At 49.2% G+C, this 27,109-nt stretch overlaps 4 protein-coding genes across 12 annotated transcripts; 3 read left to right on the top strand and 1 right to left on the bottom strand.

The window, feature by feature from the left end:
* Positions 1-392: 392 nt before the first annotated feature.
* Positions 393-7,094, top strand: TPP1 (tripeptidyl peptidase 1). Its single transcript, XM_010383555.2, has 13 exons — positions 393-470; positions 587-658; positions 937-1,076; positions 2,088-2,238; positions 2,436-2,563; positions 2,711-2,889; positions 3,005-3,203; positions 3,356-3,544; positions 3,795-3,864; positions 4,306-4,426; positions 4,539-4,697; positions 4,879-5,004; positions 5,183-7,094. The coding sequence occupies exons 1-13, from the start codon at positions 427-429 to the stop codon at positions 5,321-5,323; spliced, it is 1,719 nt and encodes a 572-aa protein (XP_010381857.1). The 5' UTR covers positions 393-426; the 3' UTR covers positions 5,324-7,094.
* A 113-nt stretch (positions 7,095-7,207) lies between these two features.
* Positions 7,208-9,035, top strand: TAF10 (TATA-box binding protein associated factor 10). Of its 2 annotated transcripts, none has more exons than XM_030918133.1 (5): positions 7,208-7,912; positions 8,051-8,205; positions 8,424-8,488; positions 8,573-8,687; positions 8,865-9,035. In XM_030918133.1, the coding sequence occupies exons 1-5, from the start codon at positions 7,681-7,683 to the stop codon at positions 8,952-8,954; spliced, it is 657 nt and encodes a 218-aa protein (XP_030773993.1). In that variant the 5' UTR covers positions 7,208-7,680; the 3' UTR covers positions 8,955-9,035. The 2 variants fall into 2 exon arrangements, with proteins under 2 accessions (XP_030773993.1, XP_010381862.2); XM_010383560.2 differs by having other exon boundaries at positions 7,208-7,927.
* On the bottom strand, positions 9,003-16,147 carry ILK (integrin linked kinase). 7 transcript variants are annotated; one of them, XM_010383552.2, is made up of 13 exons: positions 16,026-16,147; positions 15,456-15,590; positions 11,662-11,827; positions 11,384-11,479; positions 11,085-11,181; positions 10,911-10,994; positions 10,722-10,807; positions 10,470-10,579; positions 10,239-10,366; positions 10,026-10,147; positions 9,840-9,939; positions 9,597-9,727; positions 9,003-9,414 (listed from the first exon to the last, which is right to left on the bottom strand). In XM_010383552.2, exons 2-13 carry the CDS (start codon positions 15,542-15,544, stop codon positions 9,265-9,267), a joined length of 1,359 nt encoding a protein of 452 aa, XP_010381854.1. In that variant the 5' UTR covers positions 15,545-15,590; positions 16,026-16,147; the 3' UTR covers positions 9,003-9,264. The 7 variants fall into 7 exon arrangements, with proteins under 7 accessions (XP_010381854.1, XP_010381853.1, XP_010381855.1 ...); XM_010383551.2 differs by having other exon boundaries at positions 15,456-15,636; positions 16,026-16,138; XM_010383553.2 differs by having other exon boundaries at positions 15,456-15,636; positions 15,944-16,084.
* Positions 16,148-16,163: 16 nt separating this feature from the next.
* On the top strand, positions 16,164-19,938 carry RRP8 (ribosomal RNA processing 8). 2 transcript variants are annotated; one of them, XM_010383548.2, is made up of 7 exons: positions 16,166-16,444; positions 17,618-17,981; positions 18,233-18,686; positions 18,780-18,909; positions 19,060-19,166; positions 19,250-19,346; positions 19,566-19,938. In XM_010383548.2, exons 1-7 carry the CDS (start codon positions 16,346-16,348, stop codon positions 19,683-19,685), a joined length of 1,371 nt encoding a protein of 456 aa, XP_010381850.2. In that variant the 5' UTR covers positions 16,166-16,345; the 3' UTR covers positions 19,686-19,938. The 2 variants fall into 2 exon arrangements, with proteins under 2 accessions (XP_010381848.2, XP_010381850.2); XM_010383546.2 differs by having other exon boundaries at positions 16,164-16,444; positions 19,250-19,938.
* The last annotated feature ends 7,171 nt before the right edge of the window (positions 19,939-27,109 follow it).

Here is a 27,109-nt window from a genome sequence, read left to right as displayed (position 1 = left end):
ATAAATGTAGTCCTAAAATGAACACAAAATTGATAATATGGGGACATAGAGGATAAAGGAGGAAAAAATTTTTTCACTGCAATATTTCAAGGCAGATCACTTTTATATAAGTCTCCATATTGTAAATGCAGAAACCTAGGCTCTGAGAGGTTATTTTGCTGATATCATATAGCTAGGAAGAACCCCAGTCTGTAGGTCTCTAGAGCCTACTCACTTGTGGTGATTCCCAGGGGACCAGGCTCAGGACGCAGGTGGGGAGCCCTGGGCTTACTCAGCGCTTGACTGGCCAGAGGGGAGAATCCAAGTGGCGGCCCCACCCTTGCCTAGCATTCAGGACCACCCACACAAGGGAGGAGCCAGCACCGTCACTAGTTACTAGGCAGAGGGTTAGTGGTGGTGGAATATAGGGTTCATGTGATCTGTCACATGACAGCAGATCTGCGGAAGGGCAGAATGGGACTCCAAGCCTGGTGAGAAATTGAGAGGGCTGGGGAGAAAGGGATCACGTTGGGGGGAGCACACATTGGGAGGGTGGGAACACAAGGACAATGTAGCTCCCACTGAAACCCACCTGCTGCCCTTACAGCCTCCTGGGGCTCTTTGCCCTCATCCTCTCTGGCAAATGCAGTTACAGCCCGGAGCCCGACCAGCGGAGAACGTAAGTTGACTTAGCACAGACCACCCCCTTCCCCATACCCTGTTCTGTCTCTCACTGTCCTGGTCCTAGCTTCTCACTCCCATGCCAGCTCCTAGTACACACTCCATAGTTTCATCTCTAGGTTCCTAGGCTCAGTCCCCTATCATTCACCTCATGTGATCTGTATCTGCTCCTAGGATCCTACCCAAGGTCTCAGCTCCTAATCTGGAACCTTCCATGACCAATATTTTCCATCTCCACCCTAACCAAAGCCATGTCCCTGACCCCTGACCCTACAGGTTGCCCCCAGGCTGGGTGTCCCTGGGCCGTGCGGACCCTGAGGAAGAGCTAAGTCTCACCTTTGCCCTGAGACAGCAGAACCTGGAAAGACTCTCGGAGCTGGTGCAGGCTGTGTCGGATCCCAACTCTCCTCAATATGGTGCCTTTCAGGACTGAGGACAGGATGTGGGATGCAGTGGAGGGACAGAAGGCTGGGTTGGGCATGGGATGGTGATCATGTCAGGGCCTGACAAGACACTTGTGTTCCTCAGGCTAGAAACCTAAAAGGGGATGTGGTTCAGCATATAGGCTTTATGATCAAATATGAACTCAAATTCTGACTCTGCTACTTACTAGCTACCAGGCAAACGGGAAAATAGCATCTAGTACAACTTAAGTTCCTTCCCCTACCCTCGAATCCATTCTAATTTCTTCTGTTCACATACTAAGGCTGCCAGTTCTAACTCCCAAAGAGCCTTTGGATTAGTTTACTTCTTGCTGTCCTTTGTTACTACCAACTCACTCATTTATTCCCACTCCTGGACTACTGCCCAGCTCCCCAACTGATCTGCAGTCTCCTCCCTCCAACCCACCCCTCACTGTACTCCCCCACTCTGCTTCAAAACAGTCTCTCCAACAGTCAGAATGGATTGGTTCCTTCTCCTGGTTAAAGCCCTTCACAGCAGGGGGAGTGTGCACATGTGAACTGCAGAGGCTGGGGACAGGGCAGTGTGACACTAGTGTGCATGGCAGGAAACAGTGACTCACCATCGTGTTAAGCTTTAAATCAACAAGTATGCAAATTTGAGCTAAAATGGATAACTAGTGCCAAAAGATTTGAAAACATTTACTGGACATAAGCTTAAAATTAAAATGGAAAATTTGTATGTATTAATCTCATTCATTTTCATGATCATGGCAATACATGCTGTGGTGCGACATTTGCAACTTACTGGCCTTTAGGGTAAATCCATATTCTTGGCCATGGCATTTCAAGTGTCTCCAACGTTTTCTTCCTCTGCTCCCCAAGTACACCCTACACCTGTACACACAACCCTCCTTTACCCTGATCCAGGCTTTGGGAAGTCCTGATGTTTCATAGTTGAGGTCTAAAACGGGGAGTTTGGGAAAGCAATGAATAAGGGCAAGTGCCTCTTCTGAATCCCTGCAGGAAAATACCTGACCCTAGAGAATGTGGCTGATCTGGTGAGGCCATCCCCACTGACCCTCCACACAGTGCAAAAATGGCTCTTGGCAGCCGGAGCCCAGAAGTGCCATTCTGTGATCACACAGGACTTTCTGACTTGCTGGCTGAGCATCCGGTGAGAGGAAATGATTTCACCATGGAGGGCACCAGTCATCCCCTCAGTGAGATGGATGGGAGGGAGCTGAGAGCTTGCTGGGGCTTGTGGGTGGGAGCTGATGCATGGGGAGACAGTGACTGACTGCCCAGGGATGCTCAGAGGCAGCTTCTTCTGTTCCGTTTTGAGCTTTCTGACCTCTGTTTTCTGACCTCCAGACAAGCAGAGCTGCTACTCCCTGGGGCTGAGTTTCATCACTATGTGGGAGGACCTACAGAGACCCATGTTGTAAGGTCCCCACATCCCTACCAGCTTCCACAGGCCTTGGCCCCCCATGTGGACTTTGGTAACACCTATGGGGTGAATGGGGGTTGGGGCAGACAGATCCAGGGGCTGGGGAAGTTTAGATGCCTTTGGAGACTGGGGGTAGGGTGAGTAGTAAGGTGGGCATTACAGTCTATAAGATCTCCTCAAGCCTGACTTCTCCCTACAGTGGGGGGACTGCACCGTTTTCCCCCAACATCATCCCTGAGGCAACGTCCTGAGCCGCAGGTGACAGGGACTGTAGGCCTGCATTTGGGGGTGACCCCCTCTGTGATCCGTAAGCGATATAACTTGACCTCACAAGATGTGGGCTCTGGCACCAGCAATAACAGCCAAGCCTGTGCCCAGGTGAGCCAAGCAAAGAGTCCCAGGGTCCTCAGAGCCTCCACACAGTGTCCTCAGTGCCTTGCCACACTGGGACTCACCCTCGGACCCACGACCTCTGCTCTGACTCCCTCCATAGTTCCTGGAGCAGTATTTCCATGACTCAGACCTGGCTCAGTTCATGCGCCTCTTCGGTGGCAACTTTGCACATCAGGCATCAGTAACCCGTGTGGTTGGACAACAAGGCCGGGGCCGGGCCGGGATTGAGGCCAGTCTAGATGTGCAGTACCTGATGAGTGCTGGCGCCAACATCTCCACCTGGGTCTACAGTAGCCCTGGTACTGCCAAGAGGACTGGACAGTGGGGAAGAGGGTGGGAGATGGGTATTGATCCCTGCCCCCTCAAGGGAATGCTATAAGCTGGAGAGAGATCCTGACAACCCTCAATGACTATCTTTGTGCCCATCCCTCAAAAAAAAATAATAATCCAGGCCGGCATGAGGGACAGGAGCCCTTCCTGCAGTGGCTCATACTGCTCAGTAATGAGTCAGCCCTGCCACATGTGCATACTGTGAGCTATGGAGATGAGGAGGACTCCCTCAGCAGCGCCTATATCCAGCGGGTCAACACGGAGCTCATGAAGGCTGCTGCTCGGGGTCTCACCCTGCTCTTCGCCTCAGGTGACCTCCTACCCTAAACTTAGGCAACCCTTCCACCCCTGCAACCTGGGAGCTTTGACCCCACAGTGACCCCTGAGCCTGGTCTCTGACTCATAATCTGAACTTAGACCTTCCAACAGGGACCACTGACCTGACCTCTACACTCTGACCTCCTGCAGTAACAGCTGACACATAAATTTCCTCTCTGACATCAAACCCACATACTAAGCCCTGACCAATTAATATGAGTGCTACACTTGGTCTCTCTTAGGTGACAGTGGGGCCGGGTGTTGGTCTGTCTCTGGAAGACACCAGTTCCGCCCTACCTTCCCTGCCTCCAGGTAAGTACTCTAGCCTACCACTCAAGTATAACCACCACCTTTCACTTGTGATCTCATGATGTAGAACCTTTGTCTTGACCCCACCATGTGCTCCTGTGGTTCAGCCTTAAGGTTTGCCTGCCCTGGTTGCTGCACTCCTGTCTCTTCTTCCTGTAGGTCCAGGCCCCAAATCTCTTGTGTGGGATATAGCTCCCATTGTTCCTTTTCCTCAGTCCCCAGGCATTTTAGTGGAAGATTTGGTGGATGTTCTGTAGAGAAACGTGTGCACAGTCACCTCGGACCATGCCTTGAAGGCTCAAAATCTCTTAGTCAATCCTATATAGATGCTTCCCCATAGAGTCTAGTTCCTCCAGCAAGATCTGGGCTATACTCAACCCTCCCCACATATCTTGGAGGTCCCCTTGGGTCCCCTACTATCTGAATGCTGTCTTCTCCCCTCAGCCCCTATGTCACCACAGTGGGAGGCACATCCTTCCAGGAACCTTTCCTCATCACAAATGAAATCGTTGACTATATCAGTGGTGGTGGCTTCAGCAATGTGTTCCCACGGCCTTCATACCAGGTACATGTGTTTATGTGCATAGATGCAGGGTAAGAGTGAGGATGGGGGATGCTCAGTTCAGCTGACTGCTGGGCAGGCCACATGCCAATACTCACTCAAAAATGCCTTTCAGGAGGAAGCTGTAGCCAAGTTCCTGAGCTCTAGCCCCCACCTTCCACCATCCACTTACTTCAATGCCAGTGGCCGTGCCTACCCAGATGTGGCTGCACTTTCCGATGGCTACTGGGTGGTCAGCAACAGAGTGCCCATTCCATGGGTGTCCGGAACCTCGGTGAGAATCAGCCCATCTCCAAACTCTAACTCAGGAACTATCCTTACCCCCTAACACCTTGAGTACCTTGCACCCAGAACCCCTGACTCCTTAAAGATGTCTGATACTTTAAAGCATCACCCCCCTAAAAATTCCAGTCACTCTGAACCCCTGACCTTTACTTGTACCTTCACTCTTGCAGGCCTCTACTCCAGTGTTTGGGGGGCTTCTATCCTTGATCAATGAGCACAGAATCCTCAGTGGCCGCCCCCCTCTTGGCTTTCTCAACCCAAGGCTCTACCAGCAGCATGGGGCAGGACTCTTTGATGTGAGTATGGAAGGGAAGGGTGTGGACATTTTCATACAACTATGGGGAGTACTAAGGGGGACTTGGGGGCAGTTGGGTGGTATGGAACAGCCTCTGAAATATGAATACAGGATGAGGAGGTATACTCTTTAAGTATTGGTACTAGCAGGCCCAGATCTGATGCCAGTCTCCTCCCTAGGTAACCCATGGCTGCCATGCATCCTGTCTGGATGAAGAGGTGGAGGGCCAGGGTTTCTGCTCTGGCCCTGGCTGGGATCCTGTAACAGGCTGGGGAACACCCAACTTCCCAGCTTTGCTGAAGACTCTACTCAACCCCTGACCTTTTCCTATCAGGAGAGATGGCTTGTCCCCTGCCCTGAAGCTGGCAGTTCAGTCCCTTATTCTGCCCTATTGGAAGCCCTGCTGAACCCTCAACTATTGACTGCTGCAGACAGCTTATCTGCCTAACCCTGAAATGCTGTGAGCTTGACTTGACTCCCAACCCTACCATGCTCCATCATACTCAGGTCTCCCTACTCCTGCCTTAGATTCCTCAATAAGATGCTATAACTAGCATTTTTTTGAATGCAGCTCCCTCTGCATCTCATCTTTCTCTTTTCAATCAGGCTTTTCTAAAGGGTTGTGTACAGACTCTGTGCACTATTTCACTTCATATTCACTACCCAATTCACTGCAAGGAGACCTCTACTCTCACCTTTTACTCTTTCCTACCCTGACATCCAGAAACAATGGCCTGCAGTGCATACTTCTCAATCTTTGCTTTATGGCCTCTCCATCATAGTTGCCCACTCCCTCTCCTTACTTAGCTTCCATGCCTTAACTTCTCTGACCACTCTTGTCTTCCTCCCTCATCAGCTTCTGCTACTTCATGGAATGCTGACCTTCATTGCTCCATTTGTAGGTTTTTGCTCTTCTCAGTTTACTCATTGTCCCCTGGAACAAATCACTGACATCTACAACCATTACCATCTCACTAAATAAGACTTTCTATCCAATAGTGATTGATACCTCAAATGTAAGATGTGTGATACTCAACATTTCATCTTCCACCTTCCCAAACCCAAACAATTCCATCTCTGGTTTCTTCTTGGTAAATGATGGTATGCTTTTTCCAAACAAGCCAGAATCCGTGTCATCTTTCCACCGCATCTTCAATCAACAAGTCCTCAATCAACAAGTCCTACTGACTGCACCTCGTACCTCTTAAATATATCTTTATCAGTCCACAAGTCCTTCCAGTGATATTTCCCAAGTATATCTAGAACTTATCCACTTATATCCCCACTGCTACTACATTAGTTTAGGGCTACATTCTCTTGAAAAATACAGTGTCCTTACTTCTGGCCAATCCCCAAATCATCTTCCAGAGTAAAATGCAAATCCCATCAGGCCACTTGGATGACAACCTTTCAAGGATTACTGGATAGAGCTCAGGCTTTTTTTTTTTTTCTTCTTCCCCCAATCATAGCTCACAAACCTTCCTTGCTATTTGTTCCTAAGTAACAAATCATTTTTCCTCCTCCCTCCCCAAACCCCAAGCTGTTCTGTCCCCTTAATACCACCCCGATACAAACTGCCTGGTTAATTTCCAGAATTCTTACAAGACTCAGCTCAGAAGTCACCTTCTCTCGTGAATGTTTTGATTCCCTGAGGCTACTTTATTTTGGTATGGCTGAAAAATCCTAGATTTTCTAAACAAAACCTGTTTGAATCTTGGTTCTGATATGGACTAGGAGAGAGACTGGGTCGAGCAAGTTTATCTCCCTGAGGCTGTTTCCTCGTCTGTTAAGTGGGAATATTAATACCTGCCTTTCATAATCACCAGGGAATAAAGTGGAATAATGTTGATAAGAGTACTTGGCACCTGGAAGTAGGTGGCAAATGTTAACGCCCTTCCTCCCTTGCACTGCGACCCCTGTGTCTACCTCTAGTATTGTAACGACCACATAGTATTGAAATAGCCACTTTACTCGTCTGGCTTCCTTTCCAAGACCGTTGGTGCTTAGAGGACTAGAATCGTGTTCTATGTAACTTTGTATTCCCAGGTCCTAGCTTAGGAGTTGGCAAATAAGAATTAAATATCTGCTACATTGAAAACCTCACGCCTTTCACTCGTTGTGATTTTTGCACACGTTGTTGACTCAGATTGAAACCCCTCCTCCTCCTACAGCAGCACTGTGTGCCGCCCCACTGCTGCCCCCACCTCTCGGGGCAGTTGGTGGAGAAGGGCGGGGGGCTTTCCAAATCCACTATGAATCCTTACAAGGTTGAATAAGGGAACTTGAAACGATGCAGACAGGCAGGTAACCTGTAGTAGAGGGATGTAGGGCCATAAACCTCGAAGCAAGGTCTTCAGCGTCAGACAGAATGAGGTGTCCCAGAGCGGCGGAAAAGTCCCGGACCCACGCTGCTTCCGGTCTCGACGGAATCGCCACCGAGCACGGCAGAGGCTAGGGCGGAATGGCGACGGCAGCGCAGTTCGCCAGGGCTTGGTCTCCGCCCTTCAGCCTATTTCCTCTAACCCGCAAACCCACTACCGGAGGAGGCGGGGAGCGGGCTGGAGAGCACTAACAGTGACAGGCGGGGCGAGTCGTGGGCGCGTGACGTCACCCCGGGGTGTGCGCGGCGCGAGCGGAAGCGGAAGCGGCTCTGTTCGCCGCCTCTGCCACCGGCCCGATGAGCTGCAGCGGCTCCGGCGCGGACCCCGAGGCGGCGCCGGCCTCCGCCGCCTCGGCCCCGGGCCCGGCGCCCCCGGTCTCGGCTCCCGCCGCGCTGCCCGCCAGCACCGCTGCGGAGAACAAGGCCAGCCCCGCGGGGACAGCCGGGGGGCCTGGGGCTGGAGCAGCTGCTGGGGGCACGGGACCCTTGGCGGCGCGGGCCGGGGAGCCAGCTGAGCGGCGTGGGGCGGGTGAGGGCCGGACGGGTGAGGGCAAGGGAAGCGTCTTGGACTGGGCCCAGCAGCGGGTGAGGGCAGAGGATATAGACAGACCTCGCTGGGACCCTGCGCCACCCACCTCTGTGTCTCATTTTGTTGGTTCTCCTCCAGCTCCGGTGTCGGCGGGTGGCGCGGCGCCCCCAGAGGGGGCCATGTCTAACGGGATTTACGTACTGCCGAGCGCGGCCAACGGAGACGTGAAGCCGGTGGTGTCCAGCACGCCTTTGGTGGACTTCTTGATGCAGCTGGAGGATTACACGCCTACGGTGGGCTTCCGCCCCAACAAGGCCACCTAGCCTGCTGTCACAACTTTTCAGCCACATCTCCTTGCTTTTCAGCATCCTCTGATGTTTGCTCCCCTAGTCACTCTTCTGTTTTTGCCCTCTGCTCACCCAAACCGTGAGCTTCCTGATAACCAGGTCTATCCGACATTTCCCTCACCCTCCTCCCACTCTGCTGACAGTTCTCTTAATTGATTTCTTAGATCCCAGATGCAGTGACTGGTTACTACCTGAACCGTGCTGGCTTTGAGGCCTCAGACCCACGCATGTGAGTAAACCCAGCGCAGGTTAGTTTTGGGTGCTTGTGCAGTGTGTTGTCCATCTCCTTCTCATCTAAGTTTTTTCTCTCTAGAATTCGGCTCATCTCCCTAGCTGCCCAGAAATTCATCTCAGATATTGCCAATGATGCCCTACAGCACTGCAAAATGAAGGGCACAGCCTCTGGCAGCTCCCGGAGCAAGAGCAAGGTGTGAGGGGAGGCTCATTGAATCACTAATAACTTTCCACAACAGTGGAAGCTTATCCTGCCACCCCTTTGGGGAAACTGAATCCTAGGGGAGGTGTAAGACTTACTCAGGGTCACCCATCTGGGATTGAAGGCTGGGATTCCTGTGCTCAGTTGGTGCTCTTCCCTCTTCCCTCAGGACCGCAAGTATACTTTAACCATGGAGGACTTGACCCCTGCCCTCAGCGAGTATGGCATCAATGTGAAGAAGCCGCACTACTTCACCTGAACCACCCAACCTAAATGTACTTGTCTGTCCCCATGTCCCCATACCAGCCTGTTTTCATAATAAACTTTATTGTGACAGGCAGGGCTGATCCCTCCCATGTTGGGAGACACCATGTGGCAAGTGACAAAGCTCTGAGCCCGCCCCTTTTGGGGCCACAGTGGTAGGGATGGGGGAAGGGGATGGACCCCATGGCTGGGGTAGTACCATGACTGGAGGCAGGGGAGGCAACCAGAGGCCTGCTGCTTTGGGGAGGTGCATTCCCCCAACCATGTCCTGACACTTCTGGAGTTCAGGCAAGGACCTTCCAGTCCTACTTGTCCTGCATCTTCTCCAGGATAGGCACAATCATGTCAAATTTGGGTCGCTTTGCAGGGTCTTCATTCATGCAGATCTTCATGAGCTTACACACATGAGGGGAAATACCTGGTGGGATGGTAGGCCGAAGGCCTTCCAATGCCACCTGTGAATACAAGAAAAAACTGAGCCTCACAATTTGAGTCTGTCATGTAGAGAGAAGCCACTGGCCCCTGGGACAGGATAACTGTATATCTGAATAAATATGGGAGGAGCCCAGGCCACTACAGTTACTTTCACCAAAACCAACCACTCCCCCAACACAAATGTATGCTGTTCTGCTCTCACCTTCATTCCAATCTCCATATTGGAAAGATCAGCAAAGGGTACCTCCCGTGTCACCAGTTCCCACAGAAGCACTGCAAAACTCCACATGTCTGCTGAGCGTCTGTTTGTGTCTTCAGGCTTCTTCTGCAGAGCTAGAGGGATAGGGCTTGTCTGTTCTGGCCCCCTGGCCTTTCCTGTCTCTGCCCCCTTCCACTACTTCTGAGGTGGTCCTTTTTCACCTCCCAACATGATGACTTCACCCACCTTCAGGGGCTACCCAGGCAGGTGCATACATGCGACCAGGACATTGGAAAGAGAACTTGACATCAGCCATGCTAATTCGGGCAGTCATGTCCTCATCAATCTGAGGAAGAGAAAACAGAAGGAGATAAGTCATAGATAGGCAAAGGGCTTTTGGGGCCTGGGCCAGGAGTGAGCTTGTGGCCTCACCATTACACTACGGCTATTGAGCGCATGTCGTGGGATGAGGGGCTCTAGTGTGTGTAAGAAGGCCATGCCCCTCGCCATGTCCAAAGCAAACTTCACAGCCTGGCTCTGGTCTACGACGAAATCTGAGAGGAGGCAAAAGTTCAAATAGTTCAGAGAGGCTCATGCACCCTCTCTCCCATTTCCTCCCCAAGGAAATTCAACATCCCTACTCACTGGTGCCTTCATGTAGTACATTGTAGAGGGATCCATATGGCATCCAGTGTGTGATGAGAGTAGGATGAGGAGCAGGTGGAGACTGACAGGCACCTAGCACTGGGAGCACATTTGGATGCGAGAAAATCCTGGAAGAGGGAGCGAGTGGTTGAGACCCAGTATAAAAGATCTCTTTCAGTGCTATTCAGGGTTCCCTGGAACTAGCAGCTTCCAGGTTACGCCTTGCACTACCTGAGCCGAGGACACTCTTCATTAAAGTCCCTGCTCTTCCTTGTACTCCAGTCTCGAACCTTCAGCACCTTCACGACAATGTCATTGCCCTGCCAGCGACCCTTCCAGAGCTGAAGAACAGGTAGAGGTTAGGAGGCTTTTACTGTTGCTACCACTTCCTTGCCCACTAACTGGAGGAAAAACTTAAACCAGGTACAAAGCAGGTAATTTATGGGGGTTTAGTGAGGGAAGGGCAAGAAGGGCAGGGGTCACCTCTCCAGAGTGATTCTCGTTGAGCTTCGTCAGGAAGTTAAGCTGTTTGAAGTCAATGCCAGAGTGTTTGTTCAGGGTTCCATTTCCTAAGAGTGTGGGCAGGTCAGGTACCCAGCTTCACCCTAACCCAGGCCCAAGAGGCCAGGATTATCTCCTTTTACAACCCTTCTTCCCACAGTGGTGACTCACGGGGCCGAGTGCGGGTGGTCCCCTTCCAGAATGTGTCCTTGTATGGAATACGGTTGAGATTCTGGCCCATCTTCTCTGCCCGCTCTAGGGAAGAAAACCAACGTGAGCTGTGGTACAGAGGGGGAAGACAGGTGGGAAGGGACAAGACACAAGCTAGGGGGTGGGGAGATGGACCTCGGAGAAGCTCTCTCAGGGGTGCCTTGGCTTTGTCCACAGGCATCTCTCCATACTTGTTACAGATGCTGACAAGGGCCCCATTTGCCACCAGGTCCTGGAATGAAAAGGCCATTATGATGAGAGCCGCTGCTGCCTCGCTGGCAGTCAATGAACCAACCATGAATGCACAAATGTAGTACTTAATCCTGTGAGTGTCACACAGTAGTACTGACAGAATGGGTTGAGGGTTCCAAAATCTCCCACCCAGGCTGACTTTACTTCCTACCCATCTCAGGACTTGAGGGCTGAGTACTCACCTCTGCCACTTGGTCTTGTCCCCAAAAACAGGCATAGTGCAGGGGCACATTCCCATGTTCATTCACTGCATTGATGTCTGCCTTGTACTGCAATAGCTGGACCCCATGGCCAGACAAAAAGAAGAGGCAGAAGGTACAGTCAGTCTCAAATGAGATACTGGTGTCAGGGCACAGGAAAAGGGGGAAGAGTACACATACTTTCTGCTGTATGTTACAGTGCCTGTGACTGATCCTCATGGCATGTATGTGATGTGGATGACGAAAGGGTTTGTACGTACCTTCTGTACAATATCACGGTGTCCATGACTGGCTGCCAGATGCAGGGGGGTGTCATCCCCACGGTTCATTACATTGATCCGTGCCCCCCGCATGATCAACATCTCAACCACAGCAGAGCGGCCCTCTCGGCAGGCCCAGTGCAAGGGGGAGAAGCCATGATCGTCCCTTTGAGGAAGGGGCAATGGTCATTGAGCTGGAGGTGGGATGGGGCAAAGGTTTTGATTCCTGAAAAACTGATAATTACATACTCTCTGGGAAGGCTTACCTCTCTAGGACTGTGATTCTCATTCACGCCAGCAACTCCCAAAGCTGTCCATTTCAGACCTTCCCCTGAGCTTCAAACCAAACCAACCACCTATATACCTCAACAACCTCTATAAAAAATTTTGTTATCTTCACCATATCCCACATCTCATTTCATTAGGTCGTAGCGCTCTTCCCCTGGTTTCTCCTGCACCCCTTCTGCAACATCTATTGGTTCTTTCCGTTTTCCACCACATCTTATATATCCCCCTACTTCAGCACTTGTCGCACTGGATTGTAAAAATCTGTTAGTGGACTGTCTTGTCTGTTAGATTTTAAGTTTCGTGAGGGAATGGATTGACAGCAGCTGTTTGGTGCATGTTAGTTGGGGAGTAGGGTGTCTTGGAGAAGGCAGGCCACAACTTAAAGGAGAGGGAACAAACTTACTATTTGGCTCTGGTACTGTAACTAACATCTAAAAATGGAATGGAATTTAAATGATGTTTTGGAAGGGTTTATATTGAAAAGGAGAAATCCTTTTGACTACTGATGAGGCAGATAACAAACCACCATGCAAAGCAGGATTCCCTTACTTAGCAATCCTGTGCACAGAAAACAGAAGAAAATGAGAATGGCTGTTTTGGGATGAAAACGATACCTTATTTTTTTCTTTTCCAAGAGATATGTATTTTATAAAGTAAAATAAGTATACAAACAAAACAAAACAATTGGTTTGGAGCTGGGCCTGCCTGACAGCCTGGGGCCATAAAAGGAAATTCCCTCTAGTTCGGGGCTGCAGATTCAAGGGGTGGAACAGGGGGCGGTCCGTGGTCTGGGCCAGCAGCCTCCGGATGCCTTAGAGCTGTGGTCACTTCCTGTGTGCGACTCTAGGCAAGGCTTGGAGCTGATCAGGGGTCTGGCCATCCAGATGCCCCTACAGCTGAAGGGGTTGGGGGTGTGGCCTTTTACTTAATCATTTTCCTCCACAACTTGCTGGCATCTGCTAACACAGAAATAGCCAAAAGCTTTCCCTAGAGGTGGGATATCCCCAGGAAGCATTACACCCCCTGTTTATCAGCTGGTCTTGCCTCCTAGACCTTTAATTTGTGCCCTGACTTATCAGCTTCCAGTACTGGGCAGGCCAAACTCTGGGGGCAAAAGTATGGGCACAAGGGTTCTGTTCACTATCAAGCTGCCTGCCACCTCAGGGGCTGGACTTTTATCTCAAGGAATCCTGCAAGGAATTAACCCCTTCTTCATATCCAGCATACAGCCAACTTAGGCCCCCATACTTTACCCCTCAAACCAGCACCACAACCATCCAGTTTCATTAATGCCACCCCTTTTCCTTCTGGCAACATCTTCCTAGAGTCTTCCTAGATGCTAGGTCCACTGGACAACTGCCTAAGCCTGTATTTCCTCACCAACAAAACAGTAACAGTGCTTACTGTCTTTATCAGGGTACCCTTTGAGAATTATGTGAAAAATGGAACAAATGACTTTGCAAAGTATTAAAGAGAAATAGTGTAGAACCTAATGGGAACCAGTGAAGTCTAGACTAAGATGACAGGTGATCCTGACCTGTCAAACCTAAAAACTAAACTCTACCAATCTTAAAAAATAAAGAATTTGAATCTGCCACCCTGAGTCACCATCACTACTGCTCTTCTTGCCTTCCTATCTCAGCCAACCTTGTAGAACTGGTCTACATTCCCTTTCACTATTTGCTCACCTCCCAACTTTTCTTTTCTTTTTTTTTTTTTTTTTTTTGAGACAGTCTTGCTCTGTGGCCCAGGCTGGAGTGCAGTGGCATGATCTTGGCTCACTGCAGCCTCTGCTTCCGGGTTCAAGCGATTCTCCTGCCTCAGCCTCCCGAGTAGCTGGGATTACAGGCGCACACCACCACACCTAGCTAATTTTTGTATTTTTAGTAGAGACGGGGGTTCAATATGTTGGTCAGGCTGGTCTCGAACTCCTGACCTCGTCATCCACCCGCCTCGGCCTCCCAAAGTGCTGGGATTACAGGCATGAGCCACCGCAACTGGCCTACTTTTCAATCTGCCACAAATCTGCTGTCTTGAGAGCAGAGATTATGTCAGATTCTGGACTCTAGCACCCAGCACAGAAGGTGTTCATCATAGTCTCTTAAATGAAGGAACCCAATGTAGTCTGATTTCTCCACCCCTTATTCTGAAACAATACTCAGATCATCTAATACATCCTAACTGCACACTGAGGGGAACAACAGACGCTGGGGCCTACCAGAGTGGGGTGGATAGGAAGGGGGAGAGGATCAGGAAAAACAACTAATGGGTACTATGGCTTAATACCTGGGTGATGAAATGATCTGTACAACAAATCTCCATGACATGAGTTTATCCATATAACAAACCTGCACATGTACCCCTGAACTTAAAAAAAAAAATCCCAATTGTAAGTTCAATGGCTATTTTAAAATATTAATGTTCTTTGATTTCTCAGTAGCCTGAACTGCTGTTGACCACCTCCCCTTCATTAAAACATTCTCTAAGCTTTACTGACACATTTTCCTATTTCTTTTTCAACTTACAGCTGCTCCTTTTCAGTCGTGCAGGCTTCCTGTCCCCTGACCTCTTGCCTTCCACGCTCCTGAGACATTCTCCTTCACACCCATGTCTTCAAGTATCATCTATATGCTAATAGCTCTCAAATCTGTGTCTCCAAGTCAGATTCCTCTCCTGAATTGCAAATCTGCGTAACAACACACTCAACATTTCTACCTTACTGCATTGTCACCTTTACTTTAACATGTCCAAAACAGAATGCCTCATCCTCCAGTTTTCTCCATCTCAGTAAAAACAGCCACCATCTATCCAAGTTCCCAAGCCAGAACCCTGGTCCTCATCTTTGCCCTTACTCCCCACCAAGTTCCACAATTCTTTGTCCTAAAGACTTCTGGAATTTGATCACTCCTCTTTTTCACTCACCCTAATTCTAGTCCAAGACATCATTACTTCTACGATGAACTAGGCAACTGCCTCCTTTCCACCTGCTCTTCACAAAGCATCCAAGATGATACTGAAACATGGACAATCTCGTTATGTCAGTACACAGCTTTAAAACCTTGCTTTTAAAATAAAGACCTTCTTATAGCCTAAATATGCTTGCATGATCTGGCTGATCCTTGCAGACCTCTACAGTCTTATGTCCTGTTCTTCTCCTCTTGTACCCAATGCTCCGACCCACAGAGATCATCTATCCTCCAGCTATATGGAACTCCAGACAATTTCCTGTTCTCTCTGCTCTGTGCCTTGCCTCCTAGCCTTTGCCCATGCAGTTTACTGAGGCTGGAGCCTCTCCCTGTGAAACTCTCATTCAGCAGTCAAGATTCAGCTCAAACTGCGTCCTCTGTGAAGACCCTCTGCCCAGACCCTCTGCCCCCCACAGGCTGTGCTTAGCACTCATTACACTGGCTAGCAAAGGCAGGAGCCCCCACCAGACATGAGCACTCCACTCCACGTAGCCAAGAGATATCTAGCCTTCCTCTCATCCACCAACCGCTTCAGCTCACCCCTGGTTGAGATCGTTCTCCGTGTTGTCCAGCCACAGGCGAACGGCGACTGCGTTGCCCTCCCGGCACTGAGTGAAAATGTCGTCCATAGCAGCGTCCCAGCGCCGAGTCCCCTGGATTGGGGAAGCCTGAGGACTGTGGGGTGATCCAGGGAAGGAGGATGAACTCCAAGCTTTATCCTCTACAGGAGAGAAGTGTTTGTGTTGGGGGTAAGGGGCCTGAGCTGCGTCCCCGGCTAGTGGGGGTCTGTGAAGGTGTTTGTGGCTGCGGGATGATACCCGGCTGTGTCCTCTAGGGGCGAGGTAAAGGCGGGTCAGGGGAGGCAGGTAGTGTCTCCTAAGAGGTAGTGTCTCCTTAACGGATGTCCGAGAGTAGGCAACTAGACCCTATCCGCGAATAGAGCTGGGGGAAGTGGGGAGGTTCAGGATCCGTATACGCTGGGGGAGGGGACTGGGGGGGTCCTCCCCAGGGTTGGCTCCGTTCCTTACTTGGAACTCAGGAGAAGTGATGGGTGACAGGTTGGCAGGACCCCTAGTCGTGGGCAGGGGGCGCGGGTCCTCTCGCACTCACCGGGACTCGGGCTGCAGGCTCCTTCTCCGGGGAACTCCCGTCCGGCCGCGCCCGCAGCCTGCCGCCGGCCCCGCCCCGCCCCTGGTGCTCTTGGGCAGCGCGGGCCTCCGTCCGTCCCCTCCCACCGCCTCCCTGCCCTTCTAGCCGCGGCTGGCTAAACTCGATGGTTCGCTGCGCCGCGCCGGCCGCTCTAGCAACCCTTCGGTGTCACGCTTTGGTTTCCGGCTCCGTTCTGGCGGGTCTGAGCGCTCCGACTCCCAGAGAAGAGCTCTGCACGTGGAAAAGACCGGGGACTCCGCGACACTGCCCTCCCGACCCTCATGTTCGAAGAGCCTGAGTGGGCCGAGGCGGCCCCAGTAGCCGCGGGCCTCGGGCCCGTAATCTCACGACCTCAGCCTGCGGCTGCCTTGCAATACAGAGTGAGTGACCCTCAGAGGCGATGGGAGCTGTTTCAGACCGCGAAGCGGACGCTGGTGGATCCCAGCGCTGTGTGTATTGCAGGGAGGGACACCTGTGGCACCGTTGAGGGCGAGTCCTGATCTGAAGATCCGAGAATTTCCAAAAGAAACTGACGTTGGGTCAGAGAGAGTTGTTGAGTAGAAGCTGGGGAAGCGAAGAGGGTTCTTCAGACAGGGAAAAGTACATACAAGGGCCTGGGGCAAGAGAGTATGTTCTGTTAGAGTCACACACACAAATGATCCTTGTGATTGGAATACAGAGTAAATGAGAAGGGATGCTGTTCAAGTTCAAGAGGTAGATTAGAAGTTTTGCATATATTAGAATAGAAGCCAATGAAAGGTTTTAAGCAATGGAATTATTTCTTCAGATTTGTATTTTGAAAGGATCATTGGTTACAGTGTGGAGGATGGATTGGAGAAAGTAAGAGTTGTCAGTATCATTGTTCAGGGGAGGGTGTGGGAAACTTAAAATCAAGGTAAGTGCCTGGCCTAGGATTACCCAGTAGGACTTCAACACAGAATCAGCCTTCTCGACAGTACACCTTCTCCTTTGAGCCTCTCAGATGTGAGGGCCGTACTTCCTCAGGCTTTTCTTAGGCTTCAGTCCGCCTCCAACTTGGAATCGACCTGCTTTGTTTCCTCTTTTTTCATCCCCTAGCCCCATTACCATTGTCCAAGCCGCTGGCCTCTCTGCAATTTCTCCCCTTCCGTTTTTTTCTACACTGCAGTTAGCGACATGTTAAATATTTAATATACGTGTGTGATCATGTACCTCCTGTTCAGAAACCTCCTTACCTCTTTTGGGACTGTATCAACTGGAGGCAAAAGCTCAAGGTGAAGGTTTGGAACTCCTGGTCTCTGGCCTTGGTCTTGTTGCTTGTGGCCTTAGCACTTTCCTTTGGGAAAACCTCTATTAACTCATTTACACATTGAAAAAAGTGGGATAGGTGGTTTCTCTGCTCTCCAGCTTCCCAGAAGTTGGGGTGGTGACATGAAAGTTCTGGATTCTGGCAGGCTTGACTGGGAAGAACTCAGCTGCTTCTGCTAGTCTGAATCAGGTCGACATCTCTCCCTTCTTATTCTAGGCCTCATCCATTCTCTTTAGACCCACTGTCACCCCTTGTTTTCCCCCAGGGCTCCAAGGACCACCAGCTCTTGGCCACATTACGGGCTCTAGAGGGAGCATCTCTTTCCCAGCATCCCCCCAGCCTACCTAGCAGTGACTCTGAAGAGGACGAGGAGGAAAGGAAGAAGAAATGCCCCCAAAAGGCATCGTTTGCCAGTGCCTCTGTTGAAGTGGGGAAGAAAGCGAAGAAGAAATGTGAAAAACAGGGCCCACCTTGCAGTGACTCTGAGGAAGAAGTGGAAAGGAAGAAGAAATGCCACAAACAGGCTCTTGTTGGCAGTGACTCTGCTGAAAAAGAGAAAAGAAAGAGGAAGTACCAGAAACATGCCCCTATAAATTCAGCCCAGCACCTGGATGGTGTTGACCAAACAGGTACCATTGGATGTGTATATGTGTGTGTGTCGGGGGCGGGGGTAGGGAGTAGGTCAACTGATTCTACATACAACAGAGGTTATCGACTGCCATTAGAATTGGGGCTAATGGTGTACTCAGGCAATAAGAAGTACTTTTATGCAGGCCACAGTCACTGTTTCAAAGACAGAGGTATGGCTGGGATGACTTGCCATGACTCTGAATGTAAGAGATTTTGCCTCAGGTGCACCTTCCCATCTCCCTCCCTGCAGGTCCCAAAGCCTGGAAGGGTAGTACTACAAATGATCCACCGAAGCAAAGCCCTGGGTCCGTTTCCCCTAAACCCCCTCGTACATTAAGCCGCAAGCAGTGGCGGAACCAGCAAAAGAACAAAAGAAGACATAAGAACAAGTTTCGGCCACCTCAGGTGCCAGGCCAGGCTCCAGCTGAGGCCCCCACAGAGAAGACAGAGGTGCCTCCTGTTTCCAAGACAGACAGCCATGAGGCTCGGGCAGGGGATTTGCGAGCCCGCATGGCACAGCGGCTGGATGGCGCCCGATTTCGCTACCTCAATGAACAGCTGTACTCAGGGCCCAGCAGTGCTGCACAGCGTCTCTTCCAGGAAGACCCTGAGGCTTTTCTTGTCTACCACCGCGGCTTCCAGAGCCAGGTGAAGAAGTGGCCACTGCAGCCAGTGGACTGCATCGCCAGAGATCTTCGCCAGCGGTGAATGGGGGTCAGGCACTGTGAGAAGCCATGTGGTGGGTCAGTAATAGGCTCAGATCAGACCAATATGTGACCCTTGCCTTCCACTCTCAGGCCTGCATCCCTAGTGGTGGCTGACTTCGGTTGTGGGGATTGCCGCTTGGCTTCAAGTATCCGGAACCCTGTGCATTGCTTTGACTTGGCTTCTCTGGATCCTCGGGTCACTGTGTGTGACATGGCCCAGGTAAACTTACATGTTACCTGGCTTGTGCTCTAGGCCCAACCTCCATATGCTAATCTCTAACCCTTCCTTCCCCTTTCCCATCCTGATGTCTCAGTGCTGGCTTTCTTCTTCTGCACTGTGTGCCATATACAAGACTCTCACTCTCCACAGGTTCCTCTGGAGGATGAGTCTGTGGATGTGGCTGTGTTTTGCCTTTCACTGATGGGAACCAACATCAGGGACTTCTTAGAGGAGGCAAATCGAGTACTGAAGCCAGGGTAAGAGCCCCCAGGGCACAGATGGATGTATGTAAGTGTGCATGCATGGCTCTGTGCATTTACACAGAACTTTCTGTCCTCAGGGGTCTCCTGAAAGTGGCTGAGGTCAGCAGCCGCTTTGAGGATGTTTGGACCTTTCTTCGGGCTATGACCAAGCTGGGCTTCAAGATTGTCTCCAAGGTGAGGGCCCCAAGAAGTCTGTACCTGTTTTTGTCTCATGTGGCCCTTTTCAGGGTACTGGTGTTCAGGAAGGAGGCTTCACGCACAGGAACAGACATTTTGCTCCCCAACGGAGGTGGGAGCCCTGGAAGCTTTCTGAGCAGAGGCAGTACGTAGAGGGAGGTGTTTTAAGGAGTTGGGATGAGGATTTGGTTCTCACTGGGTCTTTTCTGCCCCTAGGACCTGACCAACAGCCATTTCTTCCTGTTTGATTTCCAAAAGACTGGGCCCCCTCAGGTAGGACCCAAGGCTCAACTTTCAGGCCTGAAGCTTCATCCATGTCTCTACAAGCACAGGTGACCTCTGGATCTTCCTTGAAAGGGGAGGCAGAGCTCCAACTCCAGGCTCAGAACTGTGAGGACTGTTTGCAGCCTGGCTGTAAGCCAAGACCTGGTTCCTGGTGGACCCCCAGGACAAAGTGATAAAATCGCTGACTCAGCCGGGCACGTTGGCTCACGCCTGTAATCCAAGCACTTTGGGAGGCCAAGGCAGGCGGATCATGAGGTCAGCAGATCAAGACCATCCTCCTGGGTAACACAGTGAAACCCCGTCTCTACTGAAAATACAAAAACTTGGCCGGGCATGGTGGCAGGCGCCTGTAGTCCCAGCTATTTGGGAGGCTGAAGCAGGAGAATGGTGTGAACCTGGGAGGCGGAGCTTGCAGTGAGCCAAGATTGAGCCACTGCACTCCAGCCTGGGTGACAGAGCGAAACTTTGTCTCAACAAAAAAAAAACCTCTCAGACTTGCTCTACTGTAGCCTTCTTGGTTATAATTCAAGATGGTTTGGAATTCAAGGCATCTTTAGGTTTGGCTCCTCTTTCCAAGTAAGAAGCCACATGGCCTTTCTGTCCTGCCATCTCCACTCTGCTGTCATCTGATCTGTCTACAGATCAGCTTCCTCTGCTCACTCATAGTTTCTGCTCCTTCAGCTTCAGTTTGCCCAGGCCTTCAAGGTTGCAGACAGGCAGCTGTTGCTGCTTGACCCTGAGGCAACTGGTAGTCCACCAACATCCTGGCTCAACACATCAGTCTGAGCCACCAGCTTGAGACTGTTTGGATGTCCCTGTACTGAGCATTTCTAGTGGTTTATCTTTCCCCTCTCCCCTCATCTCCATCTTTGGAACCATATAGCATCAAGGCACTCCCAACACGAATTATCCTGTGGGACTTTGGAATGTTTATGGCTGAGAGCACAGATTTTGGAATCAGGTAGACCTGGATTTAATTCCTGGCCTGCTACCTAGAGGCACTTAAAGTCATTTAATCTCTGTGTATCACATTCCTTATTTGGAAAATGGTAGAATTTCTATCTTGCAAGGTGGTTGTGTGGATTAACTGGGGAAATTTGTAGCCAGGGCTGGGAACATAGGAGGTGCTCAGTAAACTAGCTATGACTACTATATGTTGTAAGCCTTATTGTTTTTTGAAGATGTTCCCTAGGCTGGTTGGAGGCTGAGGGGTAAAGAATGGATTTGTTGACTAAGGAAGCCTCTGGGAGAGGCTAGGCCTTTCAGCAGGCTTACTTCATAGGCTATTTAATGACTCTTAATAGATTCTGAGCTTCTGTCTTTGGAGGGGTAGTGAGGGAGCTGGGTCTCTGTTCATAAACAACTTGTTGATGCCGTGTGGGGTTCGGGGCATTGGGCTGTTCATTGGTGGAAGAGTCTGTCCATTGTTTCTGCCTTGCAGTGGACTCAGATCAGCATGTCCTGGGAAAGCTATAGGCAAGGTGCTGAAGGAAGGTGAGTTTGAATGATAGATTCTAGGCCTCCCCGAGAAGGTATCTGCCATGTGTCTAGGTGTAAAGATATGGTCTCTTGTACTTGTTTCCAGGAATACCTGACAGTACCCATCGGGAGACCTTAGGTTCTATGGCCCTAAAGCCAGTTGGATGCCTTTAATAAGGGGATGGAGGTTTTGAAACAGGCTGTAGGCCAGAGGGCATGTTTGGAGGCTGGGCTGTGAATCATTAAGCAGGCACTGCACAGTGCCTCTACATGTACTGTTCTTTCTGCTGAATACTCATCTGACTGGCAGTTTGCTCACCTTTCCAAATAACCTAGTTGTTTCCTATTCTACTCCCAAAGCAAAATCAATTCTTCATCTGTACTCTGAAAGTACTATGTGAAGAGTGCTACTCAACTTCTAAATATTGCATTGTGATTCATTTGTGCATTTGGCTGTAGTTTTCTCAAGCTGTATTTATCTTTATATTCCCAAAGCTTGTCATTTGAGACATTGCCAGTGTACTTATTCACCTAGGGAGAGATAAGAAATGACAGGGTCCACTTGAGTGAGATGGATGAGAACAGGGGTGTTATAGAAACCCAGGTTCTAGGGCACAAGATGAGGGCACTGTTGACTAGTCATGATGGAAGAAGTAGACAGACAGGAGAACTTCATTAGGTAGAATTGGTGGGATGCCGAGGATCGTAAGAGAGGAATCTGAAGTAAGTTCCAGGGTTCTGGCTTGAGCAACTGTGGGTAGGCTGGTGATGCCATTCAGAATGTTGGATTTCAGGAAGTGGGACATGCGTGAGATCTGTGCTAGGGGTCTGGGAATCAGCAGCCTAGACGTGGTAATTAAAGTCAGAATAGATGAGATATTCAGGGTAAGACAATGAGAAGAGAAAATGGCTCAGATTAGAACTGAGGAGCCTGTCATGGATGGATAAAGGAAAATGAACCAGTAAAGGTGATGGAAGAGGAGAAGGTTCACCCAAAGATGTAGGAGTAAAACCAGGAGAGTTATTATTATTATTTTTAAGACAGAGTCTTGCTCTGTGGCCCAGGCTAGAATGCGGTGGCATGATCTCGGGTCACTGAAACCTCTGCCTCCTGGTTCAAGCAATTCTCCTGCCTCAGCCTCCCGAGTAGCTGGGAATACAGGCTCAAGTCACCATACCCAGCTAATTTTTGTATTTTTAGTAAAGACAGGGTTTCACCGTGTTGGCCAGGCTGGTCTCGAACTCCTGACCTCAAGTGATCGGCCTGCGTCAGCCTCCCAAAAGTTCTGGGATTACAGGCGTGAGCCACCACGCCCAGCCGATTTTTTTTTTTTTTTTTAATATGGGAGGATGGGCAGGTTGTTAGCTGTCGAGTGCTGTTGAGATGAGAGAGAACTCAGAATGCAGTGGGGTAAGGATTGCTGAGTAATGTGGAGGGCCTGTTTGAGGTAAATGGGAGTGGTAAGAGGTTGCTCCATTGTGAAAGCCCTCTTCCAGAGTTCCTGATAGGGCCCCAGAAATTCATTTCTGGTTGCTTTGATTTTTTTTTTTTTTTTTTTCAGGAAGCAGGAAGCCAGTTTATCATTTGAGAGTGAGAATGGGGGAGAGGAGGTATCTTCCAGGCCCACAGGGCATAGAAATACCCAGTCAGGCCAGACTGATTTATTTCCTTACCTCTCCTCATCACTTGGGCCCAGAGCAATCAGCAGTGATTAGGTAGAGAGGCGCTGAGGAGAGCAAAGAGCATACCAATCCCTCCGCCCTTTCCCAATGCAGGCTTCTAGACTTAGCTGGGGCAGAGCTGGGAGGGGAAGAGATTTAAAACTACAACAGTTGCAGATTATTGTTACACAGGATTAGACATTCTAATTGAGATGTTTGCTCCTTAAACTGATCACAGGACTATCAAGAACATCACAACCTAGCTGCAACTTTTCTCCATAGCAGGGAGAGTACCTCCCAGTGAATAAAATTTGGAGGGGTGGTAAGAGACAAGAATAAAATTGGGTTTGGTTATCCGTGCCTCATGCTTGTTCAGCGTCCCTTTTAGAGTTCTCCAAATAAAGTTACTGCTTCTGCAGTTACTGGTGTGCTCCAGCTTTTGTTCCCGTAATATAGTCCTAAGGGAACACAGTTCTAAAAGAAACAACATGATCTTGGCAGAGACACCACTCAGCTCCAAACCCAACCATGTATGTAATTGCACAAAACTCTCTACAGCTTTTCACAGAGACCAGTAATTAGAACCTTTGATCCGTAGGTCATCCTCCTTCCAGATGAATTCTCATCCAGGTGAATTCTCTGACCAGCCATCTGGTTTTAGGATACCCAACTCCTGCAGTAACTGCCTTACTGGTCTAATTGCTTCTACTCCTGTCCCCAAAGCAATTAATTTTCCACACGCCATGTGATCTTTTTAAAATGCAAATCAGCTTATGTCACTTCTCTGCTTAAAGTCCTTCAATGGATTCTCACTGCCTCGAGAACAAAAGACAAACTCTTCAGGCCCTATGTGATCTTGCCCAGGCCTCCATCACCATCACCATCTGCATCTTAACCCACTCCTCCCCTTTCACAAAACTCCAGCCACACAGACTTGCTTTGTACTCCTCAAGCTTTCCAAACTGTTTGTACTGAGAGTCTTTGCACATGCTCCAACTTCCTTGAATACTGTTTCCCCAGTAGCTCATTTTCATCTTCCTGACTTCATACCACTATTACCTTTGCTTCTGTGGAAGAAACTGGCAGATGCTCACCGAAATGTCCTCTTTGTGGACACAGGTAAACTGCATTTCCCAGTTCCATGCATCTAGGCATGTGTGAGTAGTTCTCACCAGTGGAAAACGAGTGGAAGTGATGTTTCAATACTAGACCAAGGCAGTTAAAGGGTGGCTGAGCCGTTTCCATGTTCTCTTCCTCCTTCCTCTTCAAGGTGACCTTGAAGCACATGTTTTGATGGTGTTGAAGTCATAGCATAGAAGAAGTCTGAATACCTGAGTTACTATTTACAGCATAACAGCTACTTGACCAAGAATATCCATGTTGGACTTTGAACAAGAAAATAAACCTGATTACATTTTGCTCGTGAGTTTTGAGGGTGTTTTAGCAGTTATTATATACACTGGATATATCTTCTATGGTATCCTGTCCACCTTACTCTTGACCACAATACCCTCTTTGTTTCCTTCAGGGTGTTTCAAATATTTAATTATCTTGCTAGATGCCAGTCAACACTTTCTATTTGTCCCTTGAATTTCAAATCAGGGGAAAACATATACTCCCAATAGGGAGTTGAGATACTCTTTTAAAATCAGTCATTGTGTCTGTGACCAGAAAAACAAATCCCACTAAAGAATGCCCTAAGCAGATTATTTTTTTTTTTTTCTCATATAACCTGGAGTTAGGTGACTTGGCATTGGTTCAGGAGCTGAAGGATGTTAGGGATGAGGTCTCTGTAGTTTTCTTGTCTCACAGTCACGAAATGAAGTGTTATTGATTAAGCAGGGATGCCCTATTTAGTATTAGACTTCTTGGAAGTCTCCCTAATTGCCACAGCCCCCTTTTTTTGGCTTCATTTCAAGGGTCCTTCTACATTGTTAATACTCCGGTATAAATAAGTTCCATTATTCCCTATAACATGACTGAAACCAATCTAAAGTATTAACATTTTAAATATGTTTTTGGGCCAAGTGCAGTGACTCATACCTGTGATCCCAGCTACTAGGGAGGCTGAGGTGGGAGGATTGCTTGAGCCCAGGAGTTTCAGGCTGTAGTGAGCTATGGTTGTGTCACTGTACTCCAGCCTGGGTAACTGAGATCCTGTCTCAATAAATAAATAAAACAATTATATGTATAATATATAATATTACAGATACATATGTATGTATGTATGTTTTTCATCCCCACCCTTTGCCACATCTCAGGGACCTGCCAGCAACTCATCCAGTTTAAAGCTGCTGTTCCTCTACCTCAATGGTTTGGGAGAACATGGTCATTATTTCACTCATTCTTTACCTCCTCTGTCTCCTCTAGGATTGGAATGGAGGAGGGCATATTAGAGGATAAAGTCTCAACTTATGTGATTAATGTACCATTGGTGTGTTCTGTGCAGACAAGCATTTAAATGTTGACTCCTGTTTGAGCTATTTGGGTTCTCTGGAGCTCTCCATGAGGACTGGAGCACTAACTGACTTTGGTTGCCTCTTTTTGATGCACAGCCCACACTGCCCTTCAGCTCTTCAGCCCCTGACTCTGACAATGTATCCACAGCCTCCTTGTGCTAAAGTGCCTCACCCTCGTACACAGCCCTCCTGGGAATGGCCCCAGCAAACCCTCAGGACTGGTTACCTTTCATGGAACCTACAGGAAATGCATACATATTTGTCCTGCCAAACTATAAGTGCAACCCAGCCAGCGGCTTGCTTTTCTCACCCTGCCTTGTCCCAGCCAGCCTGACTCTTACATATGTGAGAAGTGCCAGTCTCTATAATTCACATGGCTCCAAATCCTAATAAGTGATTCAGGTTATGTTCTCCCAAGAATCCTCCATGCCACATTCCACCCTGGTGGCCAAATGGAGATGGGTCTGTACATTTCTGAGCTTAGCAAGTCTCTATCTAGAGAATGTAATGCTGAATGAATGTAATGCCTCTCCCTCACATGGGAACACTAATATCTACAAATGGTTCTGTTGGAGCCCTCCTCACTCAGGAGGGCTCCACTAGAATGAAGGGAGCATACTACTCCTTTGTCTTGCAGGGAGAAGTTATCCCTATTCCTAAAGATTCCCATCAATGAATCTTTTATTTCTAATCTCATATACAATAGAAAGTGTAGCCATCTTCTGGATCAGCTTTACTATCTTAAAATAAACTTCATGTGGATATATCTAGTACCTTTATTTGGAATGTGTTGGTTCCTATCACCTCTTGTCATTAGTTTCGATATGTTGTCCAAAGATCTTAGGCAACTGAAAAACTCTAACTTCCTCTTTTATACAGATATTCTTGTTAAATGTGAAATTTCCTTTTTTGTGTGTGCTTTATTTCTATGGAGTATTGTCTACAAATCTTGTCTTCTTTTTAAAATCACTCAACTGTGTTTTTAATATTCATTCATGTTATCAGTCAGGACCCAGTCAGGAAAATGGAAACCACACTAAGTATTTCCAGAGGAGGACTTTTAATACAGAGACTTAATTACAAGTATTAGAAGACTAAAAGAGTAGAAAGAAGTTGCTGTTGTAATTCAAAAATTAGTAACTGCAGAAATCAGAATATTCCAAGGCCTGGGAAAACAAAAGGGAAGAGGTGATGTGATTACCAGAAACTAGGAGCTCAGAGAAGGGGTCTTCTTTGACTGATACTGACTTTTATGGGAGAAGCTCCCTCTGGGTATCTTGGTGCTTATACGAACTCTGAGGAAAGGCATGGCCCTGGGGGTGGGAAAGCAAGGGATGACTGATCTCAGATTGCCAAGTGGGTAGTCAGACTGCTGCTAATATCTCTGAGATGTGTGGCAAGTTGATGTTGAGTGCAGAACTGGCTAGCAGAAGCCAGATGTCTGCAGCTGAGAACATGTGACAACTGGAAAACAGGAATGAAGTCTCCTCTCTTTCAGGGTTTCTTTAGGGCATCCTATTGGCAGACCCTAACAGGAAATTTGGCAATGGATTCTGGGAAATGTTTGTAGAATCCCGGCTATAGCAACACAGCCAGAATGTGGGGGTGGGGGTGGGTAGGGGAGGGAATTGGGGGAGTTGCAGGGGGAGATAGGGAGAGGCTAGCAGCTGGAAAAAAAAAAAAAGATAAAAAACCAGTGTAATCCATGTAGCTGGTCCAGTGCTACCGTTCATGGCGCCCAGGCTATAGGTGCCAAGGGGCGCCTGCAGGCCAGCACCAAGCTGCTCTCAGCGCCTCCCTCAGTTTCCCTTCTATGCTGGTTGGTGCCCAAAGCCCAGAGGGGGCCGAGGAAGCAGGGGGCTGACGTGGCAGCAC

This window comes from Rhinopithecus roxellana, chromosome 15, assembly GCF_007565055.1.
Source record: "Rhinopithecus roxellana isolate Shanxi Qingling chromosome 15, ASM756505v1, whole genome shotgun sequence".
Taxonomy (NCBI): domain Eukaryota; kingdom Metazoa; phylum Chordata; class Mammalia; order Primates; family Cercopithecidae; genus Rhinopithecus; species Rhinopithecus roxellana.
The sequence above is the reverse complement of the archived record's forward strand: the minus strand, read 5'-3'. Positions and strand labels throughout refer to the sequence as shown.

Coding starts and splice junctions, on each gene's coding strand:
- TPP1 (XM_010383555.2), top strand. CDS start 427: ATGACAGCAGATCTGCGGAAGGGCAGAATGGGACTCCAAGCCTG. Junction 471..586: donor AGAATGGGACTCCAAGCCTG/GTGAGAAATTGA, acceptor CTGCCCTTACAG/CCTCCTGGGGCTCTTTGCCC. Junction 4,427..4,538: donor TCCCACGGCCTTCATACCAG/GTACATGTGTTT, acceptor AATGCCTTTCAG/GAGGAAGCTGTAGCCAAGTT.
- TAF10 (XM_010383560.2), top strand. CDS start 7,681: ATGAGCTGCAGCGGCTCCGGCGCGGACCCCGAGGCGGCGCCGGCCTCC. Junction 7,928..8,050: donor GGCGGGTGAGGGCCGGACGG/GTGAGGGCAAGG, acceptor GTTCTCCTCCAG/CTCCGGTGTCGGCGGGTGGC. Junction 8,206..8,423: donor TGGAGGATTACACGCCTACG/GTGGGCTTCCGC, acceptor TTGATTTCTTAG/ATCCCAGATGCAGTGACTGG.
- ILK (XM_010383550.2), bottom strand. CDS start 15,544: ATGGACGACATTTTCACTCAGTGCCGGGAGGGCAACGCAGTCGCCGTT. Junction 10,808..10,910: donor GACCACCCGCACTCGGCCCC/GTGAGTCACCAC, acceptor CCACACTCTTAG/GAAATGGAACCCTGAACAAA. Junction 9,415..9,596: donor ATATGGAGATTGGAATGAAG/GTGAGAGCAGAA, acceptor TTGTATTCACAG/GTGGCATTGGAAGGCCTTCG.
- RRP8 (XM_010383546.2), top strand. CDS start 16,346: ATGTTCGAAGAGCCTGAGTGGGCCGAGGCGGCCCCAGTAGCCGCGGGC. Junction 16,445..17,617: donor CGGCTGCCTTGCAATACAGA/GTGAGTGACCCT, acceptor GTTTTCCCCCAG/GGCTCCAAGGACCACCAGCT. Junction 18,687..18,779: donor GCCAGAGATCTTCGCCAGCG/GTGAATGGGGGT, acceptor TTCCACTCTCAG/GCCTGCATCCCTAGTGGTGG.